This window comes from Podarcis liolepis (genome assembly GCF_965112155.1).
Source record: "Podarcis liolepis genome assembly, chromosome: 10".
Lineage (NCBI taxonomy): Eukaryota > Metazoa > Chordata > Lepidosauria > Squamata > Lacertidae > Podarcis > Podarcis liolepis.
The window spans coordinates 39977703-39992596 of NC_139562.1; the positions used below are offsets into that span (position 1 = coordinate 39977703).

At 39.2% G+C, this 14894-nt stretch overlaps 1 protein-coding gene across 1 annotated transcript in view; it reads right to left on the reverse strand.

Moving 5' to 3' along the window:
• TMTC2 (transmembrane O-mannosyltransferase targeting cadherins 2) overlaps positions 1-14894 on the reverse strand; it is a 197425-nt gene that overhangs the window by 53683 nt on the left and 128848 nt on the right. Inside the window, exons 5-7 of the mRNA XM_083463090.1 lie at positions 11710-11795; positions 10876-11060; positions 9490-9568 (exon numbers count right to left, since the gene is read on the reverse strand). Coding sequence (XP_083319216.1) covers positions 9490-9568; positions 10876-11060; positions 11710-11795 — 350 coding nt within the window. The remainder of the gene's footprint in view (positions 1-9489; positions 9569-10875; positions 11061-11709; positions 11796-14894) is intronic.

Below are 14894 nucleotides of genomic sequence, written 5' to 3' on the forward strand. Positions count from 1 at the left end.
GTTTGCTTTGTTTAAAATATTAATCGTCATTAAAATATATCAGTGTGAATAAAAAGTCACAACTACCAAATAAATATAATGGACACATATCCTCCCAGGCACATTTTCCCTTCTTCAAGAATAACAAACACTACCACCACCATCAAACACCACATAAATTAAAAACAGTTAAAAGATTTTTTAAAAAACAACAACAACAACAACAACAACAACAACAACAACACCACACAGTTAAAACAATTGTTTTAAAAATTGTGGCCCTGTCTCTGCTTTGTAGCTGGTGCTGCAGCTAGGAGATGCAGAGTGACTGCAGGTGCAGAGGTCACAAGACTACAGCTGCGCTCAGCGGCTGGGGCTGGCTTGCCTAATGGTGAGAGGTTCAGCAGGTAGAAGGCTACCAGGAAGGAAGAGATAGATGTAGATGGCGAAAAGACTGAATAGTAGAGAAGGGGCAGTGGGTATACTGAATCAAAAGCCTTGCTTCCCATTGTAGCTTTGCGGGGGGAGACCCCCAAAGAGAAAGAAGAATGGCAGCTGAAACTGATGGAGTATGAGGAGATGGTGAGATTGACAGGGAAGATCAGAAACCAGGAAGATCATTTACTAAAGACTGGAGTAAAATTGTAATTTACTTAAAAGACCACTGTAAACAGTTAAAATCTTTGGCATGGATGTAAGGACACTTGTAATGTGGAATTATTTATGATAACTATGGTTAATTAATGGATAAAAAGGTGAAGAGACCCCGACCGTTAGGTCCAGTCGCGGATGACTCTGGGGTTGCGACATCGCTCTATAGGCCGAGGGAGCAGGTGTTTGTCCACAGACAGCTTCCGGGTCATGTGACCAGCATGACTAAGCCGCTTCTGGCGAAACCAGAGAAGTGCACATAAATGCCATTTACCTTCCCGTTGGAGTGGTACATATTTATCTACTTGCACTTTGACATGCTTTCGAACTGCTTGCTGGGCAGGAGCTGGGACCAAGCAACGGGAGCTCACCCCATCGCGGGGATTTGAACTGCCAACCTTCTGATCAGCAAGCCCTAGGCTCAGTGGTTTAGAACATATCACTACCTGCATCCCCTAAATAATAGATAGATAAAGGTAAAAGAGTGGGACGTGGGTGGCGCTGTGGGTTAAACCACAGAGCCTAGGACTTGCCGATCAGAAGGTCGGTGGTTCGAATCCCCGTGATGGGGTGAGCTCCCGTTGCTCAGTCCCTGCTCCTGCCAACCTAGCAGTTCGAAAGCATGTCAAAGTGCAAGTAGATAAATAGATCCACTCCTGCGGGAAGGTAAACGGCGTTTACGTGTGCTGCTCTGGTTCGCCAGAAGCTGTTTAGTCATGCTGGCCACATGACCCGGAAGCTGTACGCCGGCTCCCTCAGCCAATAAAGCGAGATGAGCGCCGCAACCCCCGAGTCAGTCACGACTGGACCTAATGGTCAGGGGTCCCTTTACCTTTACCTAAAGGTAAAAGATGAGGCAAACTTAATTTTAAATATGGAATCCATGGAGGGAGGGAAGGAGGTCCGAAGGTTCAAAAGAACCTTGTATTTAAATGTTTGAAAAGGTTATGTTTTATATGTATAAAATTATCAAAAACCTAATAAAAAATAATAATAATTAAAAGACCCCTAAAGAGTGGAATAGCCCTTGGATTGGAAATGGAAACCTAACATGCAGTTCCCCACCCAGTTAAGAAATTATAGCTGGATGTGAATGAAGTATGTAGCAACGAACGCTATATTTTCATGAGGACATTTTTTGCCCTGCATTGTGTTAGTGCTCACAATTTAATACAAAAATAGGAAACTTATATGCAGTGTAGAACTTTGAACTGGGCTTGCATCAACAAAAATATTGTGATTAATGACAGCTTTGCTCTTTAAGTGATACATGTAACAGAGAAAGATCAATTGTGAGACTTCTAGTATAGTCCCAAGAGAAATCTGATGACTTTTAATAATGCATCCCTGGAGTCTGTGTGATAGAAATACTATTGTACATTACTTAAATCATAGCACAAAAAGGGAAAGGTAGGGAAAGATTCATTAGTTGCCCAAGAGAATACCAAAGTCTTAATTATGCCAGACAAAAATTGTTATATGAAGTGAAAGATTAGGAACTGTTTAATATATGCAGGCAGTGAGGCACCTTGTTTAGCATACTAATTGAATGTCATCTTAGTATTTAAGGGACAAGGGGGAAAGAGGCAATTATATTTTACTTTATTTCTCAGTGGGGGCAAATTGTAACAAAATCTGGATTTACATAATCTGAATAGAGGAGGTATGCATTCTGTTCCAGATTTAAAAGACTATGCCTGTAGGGTCTTCCTTTTGGTTTATTCCCAGTTAATAAAAATGTCTCCTGATTCGAGGTTGGCTTCAAGCACAGAAAAATAAAAATGAAAACATTCCACAAATATTGGTGCAAAGGAACATGTGCTACAATGCCCAGAACACTTAAATTAATTCACTTCCTCTTAAAACGCTCCTTGTTTTATTAAATACAATAAGTGTAAGACAAGGGATGTCAGCTTGAATACAGACTGAACTGAAGTACTCTGTGCAAGTAAGAGAGGTGAAGAACACATTGTTGAGGCTTCCAAAAAGCTGCTCAGCTTGCCATCTGTGGCAAGTAAGAACTATTTCCTAGTAACTTTCACAAGCTAGGGGTCTTGTTTGTTTCATGCTGTCAGTAACTAACACATGTGTGTGCTGTGTGGGTTTTATCTGCAAGGTTATGTTAACAGAGCAAATATGAGATTCACTGAATACTGGAAAGAAATTAGGGGATAGTGAAGGTAACTAGGTGCACTTTCATTTCAATTTCTGACTGAATTTGAGGAAGCAGCAGCTCTGGTGGGAAATAAAGAATAGCCCGGAAATAGAGAGCAAAAAGAAATAAAAAATTGTCAAGACTGGTAGTGCTGGTGGTCTTTTGCAGAATAATTTGGAGGTCCAATGACACCGTTTGTTATTAGTGAAGCGCATAGCTTCCTACGACTGTTATGTGCAATTTGTTTTGTTCTGTTTCTATGGTATCATTTGTTTATGTTCTTAAAGGTGTTGTAAGACACTCTGTGTAACAGATTAACAAATTGAAATGGTGATGGTGGTGATAATTTCAAAACAAATATTTATCTGAGTGTACATTTATATCTATATAAAACTATATATATACATACAAAACTCAGGCTCATGAGTTCCCCATCTTCTCTGGCACCACCACAAAGAAGAGATTGGATGCTTTTGTTTCTGTTTCTATCTATCCACTCTTTGCCATTGTGTCCAAACCCTGACAAACTGTGGTTTTTCTTAACTATGGCTTATGGAAACAAAGCCAGCTTCAAACAGTAGTATGGAAGTATGGCTCTTACGTTACACAAAACTATAGTTTAGCATTATCTCATAACTTGTGTAGCTCATGTCTGGGTTTCATCATTCAGTCTCATTGTCAGCTACTGTGAAAGAGAAATACCTGCATGGGAAATAACTCTGCAGTTCCCTCTAATCTTATCATTCAACCTTAATACCAGTAAACCTCCATCTGTTTACAGATGTTAACACTGTGGATATAAGACTGGCCCATGTGTAACTGATCTTATATCAAAATGTCAATGAATTAACCAGATCTCTAGTGTATTTAAGTGTGAAGATAAAAGGGAGGGAAAGGGATAGCATATTGTTGTTGAGTATACATATAATCATACTATATTCATACTGTTTCTGTGTCAGAAGTGTCATGGAATGCAACTTTTTAGACCAGGTGTGGGGAAACCTTTGGCCCCGCAGATGTTGCTGAAGCACAACTCCCATCAGCATCCACAAGCATGGCTATTTCCCAGGGATTATGGGAGTTGTACGTCAGCAACATCTGGAAAGCCAAAGGTTTCCCGCAGCTGATCTAAACAATGACCTAAATATTTTATAGCCTAACTTATGCATGAAGAAATCCAACTGTATGAGAAATCCAAATGTAAAAAGATAAGATATATTTTATAATTTGCATATATATATATATATATATATATATATATATATATTTGCTTTCGTATATGAAGGATGCTCCTTCAACATGTGTCTGGGCAGATCAAGAACATCTTCCATTTTTGTACTAAGAGCCCAGGCACCTTGATCTAATTTGTAAGTGTTTGTTAACAGAGTCAATTTCTATTTATTTCGCTTGAATGGTTCCTTATGGACCCAGACACCCAATCAACACCAAGCTTAGTTAATTGGCTTCACTAGAATAAAAAAAAAGTAATTTAGCAGAATCAACAGCTAAAACGGAGATGCAAAATGAAATCCAAAGTTAATCAATTTCAACAAGGAAGAGAGAAATCGTTTAGACCATAGGAGCTCTGCAATCCTATAACCTCCAGAGCATGAACAAATCATGATCAAAATGAGGGCCCTGAACTCAGCTTAGATTGTCTTTTATAAAGGTATCCACATTCAGCAGATAAAGAAGAGCACATAGTTACTAAGATTTTGCATAAACTAACATTTATTCTGATACCTATTTTGGTATATCCAGTATTTATCAGATAGATGAGCCATTGCATATGGCATAACAAAAGGGAAACAATTAGAATACCAGACTTATTTCCTAGATTTCCTAGATAGAAATTATATGAACTGGCCCTGTTCACATTACATGGTAAGTCATAAACTATGTCTTACCATGAATGGACAGCATGCTAGTGCATGCTGTTGAATTGTTACCATTTCACCCTTTACTCCCTATAGCCAAGAGAAACCACAAACCTTGACTTATCATGATGTGTGAACCAACATTAATAGTTTCTACCAAATCAACCATGACTGGTAAGCCAAGGACAAACCTTGGATTACTATCATGGTTTGCAGAGAAACAAGTTGTGAGTGCTGATATACTCGTCATGGTAACTCCAGCCTGATGGTTTGTTTCTCTTGGCTCCAAGAAGGATGGAGCAATGCAGGAATCATTCATCAGCATGGATTTATTCCTTAACTGTGTTGTGTCAATATGGGCGGACACACACACACACACAGAGTGTCACTGGCTTGGATCCAGAGATGTCATGCACAAGTGGTCTTTTGCTTCTATAAGGTAGCCTAGTCAAATTCTACAAATTCCCTTGACCTGCTGCAGTCTCCCATGCCCCATCACATTGCAGTCCAAAGGGTCCAACAGCTGTCAATAATGGCTTCTCAGAGAAAGGAAGCTGTAGTAGGGGAATGATGATGAACTGTCACAACCCCATGCCAACCTGGTGCATATTCATGTGTTCTTTTCAAGTAGGGCAGCCATCCATGCAATATGGTAGGTTGGTTATTATAGACTCCCCGAATTATATTCAACTGGCCTGCAACTAGACCTATTTTTTGAGTTTCAGGAACATCTACCGATCAGTCAAGTTTCTTAGGTATCCTGTTTTTCTTTCGGAAGCACCCCCACCGCCGCAACCAAAGAAAAGGCCTGCTGAAATCGATTCACTCTGAAAGGCACTAAAGTTGCACAGTTTAAGAAATATTTTGTAGACGTTAATCCATCAATTTGCAAATGTGGTAAATTAGTATTGACTAGGGTGAGTCGGACTATTACTGTTGTTTAGACCCATTGCTTATGTTTGTTTTAAAGCTATCTGATTGTTTAATATTGCATTGGCTTTGACTATCTAGAAAACAACACATGCAAACCTTGGTTGACAAAAGGAACCATGGACCAGTTTCACAAGTAATGTTAAGCCATAGTTTACCTAAACCAAGGTTTATAAAACAACAAACCATGGCTTACAAGCTTAGTGTGTTTGTGATTAACAAACTATATTTAAGATGCTGGGTTGGGTTTGGATAATTGAATTAAACCATGGCTTGGGTTATGTGCAAACCAGGCCACTGTGTCACCATTTGCAAGTCTAAAGCAGCCCTTCTTTTTATGTCGACCACCCAGTGATCAACTTATACAACTACACTGTAAGTGTCAGAAACCCCACTGCTGTTACTATGGATTTCCAAGTCTTCATACTCAGCACATTCTTACAAGGCAGAAGTTGACAGAATGTATTACTAAGCCATTTAGGGGCATCTTCATGAATTCCTGTGCATCTTGTATGCCTTCTTCCTGCAACATCTGCAGCAAAACTTCTGCCAAGTGTATTACTCTGCTTTCCTTTGGTCCACAGCAGCAAGACCAAGTGGGTGGTCATGTCATCTGAGCAGCCCAAGACCTCCATACACACTGCCCAGGCTTGTGTCCCAAAGAGCTCACTTTGGTGTTGCTACTGCAGCAAAAACAATACAGGTGGCAGCAGTTACTGGTTTCTGCAGCCACAGCAGGCACCAGCGGTTTGACTTCACTCCCAGAGGCACATGCCATTGTCACCTGAGACAGACAGATGCCAAAAACAGCTGCAACAACTACTTGCACATGAGCCTAATAATAATAATAATAATAATAATAATAATAATAATAATAATAATAATAATAAGTTATTATTTGCACCCTGCCCATCTGGCTGAATTTCTCCAGACACTCTGGGCGGCTCCCAATCGAGTGTTAAAAACAATACAGCATTAAATATTAAAAACCTCCCTAAACATAGGATAGCTGCTTATTTCCTTGACATCTGATGGGAGGGCGTTCCACAGGGCGGGCGCCACTACTGAGAAGGCCCTCTGTCTGGTTCCCTGTAACCTCACTTCTCGCAATGAGGGAACAGCCAGAAGCCACACCTGAATTTCCTCATATTTATGATAAGTAAGGAAAACCACGTGTATTTGAAGAGGGATACCTAATTGTGACCAGTAGTGGTAGGCACAAATGATGAACAAAGTGTCAAAATACCACCTAGATGATTTATCAAAATTACACCTGAAGGACAGGCATTCAGGTGCACTTAGAGGAATGAAGTTACATACAGGAAAAAATGTATGTAACTAATGATCTGAAACCTGAGTATATTCAGCCTTGCTCTCTTTCCTATTACCTTTTAATATTAAAATAAAGCCCCTATTCTCCAACTTACATTTATACCATTAAGCTGACTAACATATGAATTATTCTAGCAGGTGGGCTTGTGTGGTTTTAAGAGCAATGCAACACAATCAACTGCATAATATCATATTTCCAGGACAGAAAAGGCCCAAGCAAGCCTAATTTTAACATTAAACTACTCAAGTTCCCATAGGGACCATTATTTCGTTTGACCCCAAGAATTAATTGAAGCCTTAAAACAAAATAGATTACCTATTTAATGCAGCTGAGTTGGACTTTAGCCTTTGTATGGCATGTCCGAATGCCAAGCCAATTAATCTGTGTTACCCTTATACTTTCTTCTTAAAATGAAGTGCCAAAAAAGGAAAACATACACCAAACAAACACTTCATGCAATCTTAAAAAATTAGACTGATAATCATTTTAAATCATACTAATTCTCCCTTTTGAAAGTGAAATGAAAAGACTGATAAATTGTTTTCCTTTGGTAAAGGGCCAAACATATGGTTTCCTTACTTTGAATCAAGCACACCTGGCCAAATAAATCACACCAATACTGAAAACCAAATTTATTTCACAATTTCATATACGATGCACATTCTGGGTAGACAATGCAAGAACGACCATGATACCAATAAGTAGAAGAGAGAACTAAACTGTCAAACTTTAAACCTGAAGGCTAAAAATGTCAATCTACAGTAAAAGTAGCAACATTTTTAAAGTAGGAACCAGCTGGCCAGACCAGTGAGACAAAAGCCACTGGGCATATTCCTTGAAATTCATGGAAAACAGATGGTACAAGTGACTTCATATTAACAATTTAGCACTAAATTGTTAATAATAGGTCTAACTGGAGTTCTTGTTCTTTGAAAGCACCAAACACGTTGTAATCGAAGAGTTAAACAGACCCACTATTTGAACTTTTATTTTTGCATGAAACCTTAGTTCAAATAAAATACAACACCCATGAGCATTTATCTTCTCAAGCTTAGAATTGTCCAAAGCTTTCTACAGGGAGTTAGTTCAACTACCTTACTGTGTAGTGAGCAAGGAAGAAGAAGAAGAGATTTGTGGGGCCATGTGCAAGCCTAGCTTCAGTCCTTTTCAATAATTATGGTAAGTGGAAGTACAAATAATTTGTTTGTCCCTTTCACAGTTTGTTTAGAAGAAGTCGGTTCAGGGAATCTAGTCAATGTACAATGGCAGCTACCTAGAACATTAAATCTCAAGTCCTGAAGATCACACCTGACTAAGAATAACCTTGCTATATTAAAATATATAGTTCTTTAGGTTCTTTGTCACAAGAGAACAAAACGAATGTCCAACTTGCATAATACAAACCCTTTTCAGACATTCAGCTGAATGTAGGTTGTGGGCACTATGGGATCATGGTCACAAGCGGTTTGCTGACTAAACACACACATTTGCAGATATAAACAGAGCCATAAGGTAGCCAGAAGATTATGGTTTTATATCAACTGGTTGCCCATCTGTGTGCTAATCCTGACAAACTCCTTACTAGTCTAGGTCAGGACCAAGTGAAAGACTGCTTTAAGCCCATAGGAACTTACCAAACCCTTCAATCAGCTTTGGGTGCCCTGTTTCCATGGGCTGTAGACTGGAAGAAAGGTCTTGGGCAAGGAGCAAACTATTAAATGCAAGCTCGCTCTCCCGAGGCGATTGGCCCAAAGCAGGCCACATGGGGAGGAAGAAATGCCCCCTCACACTCCAAAGAAAGCCACATTCCTTCCTCCTTGGGGTGGAGAAAACCCACTCACAAATGAAAGTAAGGTGTGACCTTTTCAGTGGTGGTAGTGGTAGTGGGACAATTCTGGAGATTCCCTCTTGGGAAGATCCAGCAGGCCCTCTTTTTTTAATCACTTCTAGATATGATCTTAAGATTATTTTATTTCAACAGGCATTCAGAGTCTTGCCTGATTCATCTGCTACTGCTTTTTTAGTCTGAGTTTTACGTATTGATCTTTTGTTGCTTTAAATTGGTTTTATTGACTGTACAGCACTTTGGATACACAAATATAGGAAAGTGGTTTATACATAATCTAAAATTAAAAAAACAGTCAGACATCTAGGCTTCTCTCCGTCTGATCAAGGAGCCTGGTACCTCCCCCCCCCAAAAAAAAACCTTCTGTGGAAGACATTACACACATACATTTGTACACATGTATGGGTCTAGTTGCCCATGTGAATGTACATTTATAGGTCATCGGGGATGAGGTCTGTTTCCATAATCCTCGTCTATGAACTTTGAAAGTATGAAGAGGGAATAATACATTCCCTAAACTTTAAAAAAATTAATTTAACAGAAAAACAGAAATTTGTACCGTGGGCAGAACAATAAGGTCTCAGTGTCTCATATATAATGGCCAATATAAATAATCTTGAATGAAACTGCAGGAATCGAATGGGGAGTTACAAATAATCTAATCACCTTGATGGCGAAAATGCTGAATTTTCTTTTCAAATGTTTGCTTTGTACTCACCCATCATGTTATATAAACTTTGTGGTGCAAACTGCCTTGGCATTTTCTGTATTGCTTCTTTGTAAACCGTAAGGGCATCCTGGGGGAAGGGAGAGAGAAAGAAAGAAATGTTCTTATTAGAGAATTCAGAAGCAATTTCTACATGCAAATTTAATACAAGAAAGATGCAATTGTCTTCATTAATCATGAAGAGGGTCACATTTCCCACTTATAAAAAAGTCAACAAAAAAGATGAGTCTCTTCAACGCAATGCAGAATAATTTTCATCATTTCCCATCTCATTTGAAGAAGGGGAAATGGAATATTTAAGAACTTCCAAAGGCTCATTAGCTTACATTTAAAATTCTGTAGAATTACACAATATACAAATTAGGATTTAACTACAGACAAGTATTTTTATTATCATGTGATTCAAATGCTCACAATGATAGCTCTCAATCTACTATAAACACAAATCACTATTACAATCTGTATTGTTTCATACAAAAGGCTGGAAGAATATGAAGGACAACTGATTTATGCAGAATGCATAAAATACAAGCAGCTTTGCATTGAGGCTTATTCAGCTGGGCTACCTTAGCCCAAGCATAAACATACAAAAACCACAGGACAAGGGTCAAAGCTCACTAGGGAGCTTAGCGATAGAGAAATGCCTTTGCATGCAGAAAGCCCCCAGTTCCTGGCATCTCCACATGGGGCTTGAAAAGACTCCTGTCTAAAACCCTGGAGAACTGCTGTCAGTCAGTGCAAAGAGTATTGAAGCAGATGCAGGACCTGCCTGCTCATAAGGCTCAATGAGGCAGTCACCTCAAGCAGCAGGCTGGGGACAACTGGGAGGTGCCATCTGCTGCCTCCTGCACTTGTCACCCTCTGCCGCCTCCTTCACCACCACTCCTCCTGCCTGCTCCTCTCTGGCCTCCTTTATTCTCCCCCGCTGCATTTAGCATGCCAGGGCTTCCTTGGGCCACCTCCAGTAACATCAGGCAGTGGTGGAGGTGGAGAGATGGAGCAGGTGTGTGTGCATTTCCTAGCCCTGGTTGGATGGACCCATGAGTATAAGGCTATAAAGCCGCTTCCTATGTTCCAATGGTTGTTCACAGTTTATTTATTGAAATTGCTTGAAATTTATGTTCCTTCTCACAGAATGACACCCTCCCATACCCTTTGCAGATCTCTAGAAGTATCATGCTGGGTTCAAAGCCACGTTCTCACAAATAAAAATTCTGCCTTCCCTGTGCTGCCTCACGGAAGGCTCCAAACCTTCAGGAAATGCAAAGGTGGAACACTGCTAAGCACAGCTCTGGCCTCAACCAATTGGTTTTAAGCAACTATTATAATGAAGCTTGTGAAGGTATGTAACATGGTTGTGGAAGAAAAAGCTCTCACCTCATACTGTCCTTGTTCATGGTAGAGTTTCCCCAAATTATAAAGGCAGCTAGTAACCGAGCTCTTGTGAGCATGTGGATCTTTTAAATTTTCATCAGGAATTTCTGAACACTTCAGGAATGTCTTCCTGGCTTCGTCAGCCTTGCCTTGGTTCATTAAGATGATACCAGTATTTAAATAGGCAGCTGTGTGAGAGAAAAATAAAAAGACATCACACGTTCATATGAGATCCCACTATAGCCAGGCTTGCTTAAAACCATCAAAGCCATGAGGACTACAGTTGCTAGTACTTTTTTGTAAAACTGATCTTTACAATCTCCAACATGGTCCAATTCTTTATTGTCAAAACAGTATGTTATAAAGGATGGGTGATGAACCTGCAGCCCTCCAGATGTTGCTGAACTTGTACCATCATGACTGGCAATGGTCATGTTATAGATTTAATGACTCTTGCCACAACCCACTCCCCTAGAGAAGATTATGTACGATAAAATGCCACATTCTACTACTGCAACAAGAAAAACATTTGAGCCCCAACAAGGTAGGTATGTGAGTCTGAAGAACAAACAAAGCTTCTGTCATAAAATTCAACAGGAATGGTAGCTATTCTCCAAATAAATAAGGAAGGCTGGTAATGAGCAACCTTTGCACGTAGTGGGGCTTAGGAGGTATTATGAAAAATACCTATATGCAAGCAGAATCTCTCCCTTGCGCACAATTAATTCTTTACAGATAAAATGTATTTTTCAGCGCTCTTTTCCAAAAGTGGTATTTATACCACAGCACGAGAGAAAAGCATCTTTTAAAAACAAATGAACATGCAGCTTTACTTACAGGCTAAAGTAGGTCTGCTTCCAATGGCCAATTTATAGTAATGTAGTGCTTCTGAAAGCCTGCTGTTCTCCTGTAGCAACAACCCTCTGTATTTAAAAGAAAAATGGAGGGGGGAAAGATAATTGTATAGAGAGTGAGAATTTAATTATAAAAAATAAAGTAACAAGAGTCAAATTTATTGGTCTATATACTGGCAATGTACTGTAAAAGAAAAACGTTTAACCACAAGCAAGGAAGAAACTAAAAAGAGGTGAATTTCTAAATACAAAAGCCGAAGCAGTTCACTAAAACATTTATATTTATATATGCAGAAAAAGGCCGTCTAAGGCAAGCACTTTTATAGCTGTTTATGTTATTTAGGATAATTTGTTCTGTTTAGCTCTCTTGATTAAAGAATCTGAATGCTAAGAAAATGGGATTTTATAAATATGCATTTTTGTAACCTCCAAAGCCTTGATGCAAAACCTCAAGATTTTTTTAAAAATGGTAACGCCATTTGTTGTGATGCAAATGATAGCCTATGTTTGCATGGGACTGGTCCTCCGCATGGTTGAATACTGTTATGAATAGTCAATAGCAATGTCTGCACACATCCTAGTAGTGTGTTTTTGGTTGGAAATGATTGAAGCTTTTGAAAACTGAATTATTTGTTCTTTCAAGAAAAAATGGTATCAAACCCAGGGCTTTGTATTAAATACAACAAAACATCTGCTGAATGCTTTCAGGAAGTGGCTGTGTGGTACATCCAAATAACACAGAAAAGTTTGAGAGGGGTGTCTTCTTAAACAGCACGTATCTTTCAGAGAAAATGCATGCAGTCCACAAAGAGCAATCTTCTTGCTACAAAAACTGAACCCCACAAATTTTTGGTTCAGCTCCCACTTAAAATAAATTTCAGTGTTTGGAATTTCCATCAATGGCATATTAAATCTAGAGGGAGAATACGACAAAAGAACAAAAAGACAGCTGCACAGACTGGTAGCGTTCCTGCTGAAATGTTTTGAGAAATGTTTCTTTGTCAAGGAAATGTTTGGCTGCTGAAAACAAAGTTGAATACTGTGATGGTGGTACCAGTGATGGACAGAACATAGTGTCAATCTCCTGGATACTCTCAACCAATCATGGCTGGGAAGCACGGGAAACATTAAATCAGGAAGGAGAGAGGTTGGAAAAGGTTGGATTTGTAAGTATAACTGCAAGATAGGGCCTTGCTAGTGATTTGTTTAGTAGATTTAACCTGATAAATTCCTCAGGTAGAGGGAATGATAATAGAAAATGGCTAGAGTTGTTTCACAGACAGGGTAAAGCAGATTGCTACCTAGAATGGCTATCTACTATTAGTTCAGAAAGTAGCCTGACTGTCTCTCCATCTGTTCTCCATAGGTTCGGCTGCCTCTTGAGATATCATCACCAAACTTAGCACGAAGGTTCCCAAGCTGGGAGCAGTGGTCAATGTCAATATTTGGATGCCAGTCATCATTTTGAACCAATATGGCAGACCAAAATGTCACTTGGCATGACTTTCCCCATTTTGGGGGAGGGTATATGTTCAGCTGCCCCTCAATATATCAACAATCAGCCAATCAGAATCACACATACTTCATATAGGTATTGCTTTTTCTGAATCTGTGTGCTGTAGATAATTTTATCCCTAGCCCACAACTCTTGGCGGGGGTGGGGGGCAAGGGGGAGAGGGTGGAAGGCAGGCAGGAAATAATTTTATTTCATTTTTTGAACACAAGGCATAGGACAGGAAAATTATTCTCCACAGTTTTCTGAGTTGAGTAGATAAGGGAAAAAAGTTTTCTTTTTAGTAAAGCCCTTTTTTAAAAATAATGTTATACTAAAATTACTTTGATACATTCCAACAAAACTTGTAGAGTGTTACATGCTTATATCAGTCACATATAAGAAAAAAAGATTGAGTGAGGACACTATTGAATAACTGAATCACGGAATACCAAAGGCTTCAACTCTCCATGGCATGGTCTCTCTATAAGCATGGCAGAAGGTCTTACATTAATGCCAACTTCTATTTACATAGATTTTGGGGGACCATACATTAACAAATTGATTGTGTTGTGTAGATGCTTGGAAGGAGTCAGATTCTGCACTTTCCCTTGCCATCCTCTCAGGGATGGTCTACTGGAATCTTTGCAATGGAAGGCAACATCTGAACAGTTTTCCATTTACAACAGGTTAGACATGGAAGACCATACAGTAACAGCATGACACAAGCTAGTGCGGTGTTCATGTGTTGCACTAGGATCTCAGAGACCAGAGTTCAAATCCCCACTCAGAAATAAAGTGACATAGGGGTAATTGCTATAATTTTATTTTAGTGAATGATACATGCTGCCTGCAATCTTCTCTTACGTGGAGTAAGTTACATGGAGCCTATTCATTTCATTGAACAGAGAAACAAGCCACAGAGTGGTTGGCTTAATATTACAACAGATCACTCACTAGTTGGCAGTTTTACTTTTTATCATTTTATAGGATTGAGAGAGCACTGCTGAACAAAGATCTAAGTTTGTGTACACCACTGAGGATGGATGACTTGTAGCCAGCGGCTAAACAGTTAAATATAGTAACTCAAATAATAATAGATCCCAAGTTCAGGCCTGCTGCCCACAGCTGTTGTACTTTTTCCTCTCTCTCCTGGCGATAAGTCACTAGAATGATACTGTGCTAAGCCACAATGAAAGACAGAGACAAGAATAAAGCTCAAAAACTTTTTCTGGATAAAGATAGAAAATTGGATAACTATAGCAAAATTATATGATTGCATAGGATGCAAAATTGTAGTGATTATATTTGAAGAAGATGCAAGATATACAACGGGAAAAACTCCCTGAGAAAATGCAATACTTTCTCAGAGAGAAAATGAAGAAGAAAATCAGGTTTTTGCAACTATCTGAATAAAGACAGGATAGTTATCAAAGACCTGGAAAGATACTGGCCTGTGGTCGATATATATGAGTTATATATTACATTCACAAACACCTGCATGCATGTTCCACAAAAATTATGCCTAAATCATGAAATTTCCCCCCATCTTCTAAAATACATGAAGTCCACAGAAGGACGACAAAGGATTTATAGACCAAGCTATGCTCTAGAAACACTCCCAAACCCACTATCACTTCTTTGGCCTGTTCTTTTCTGTCCGTGCTGATGCCCAA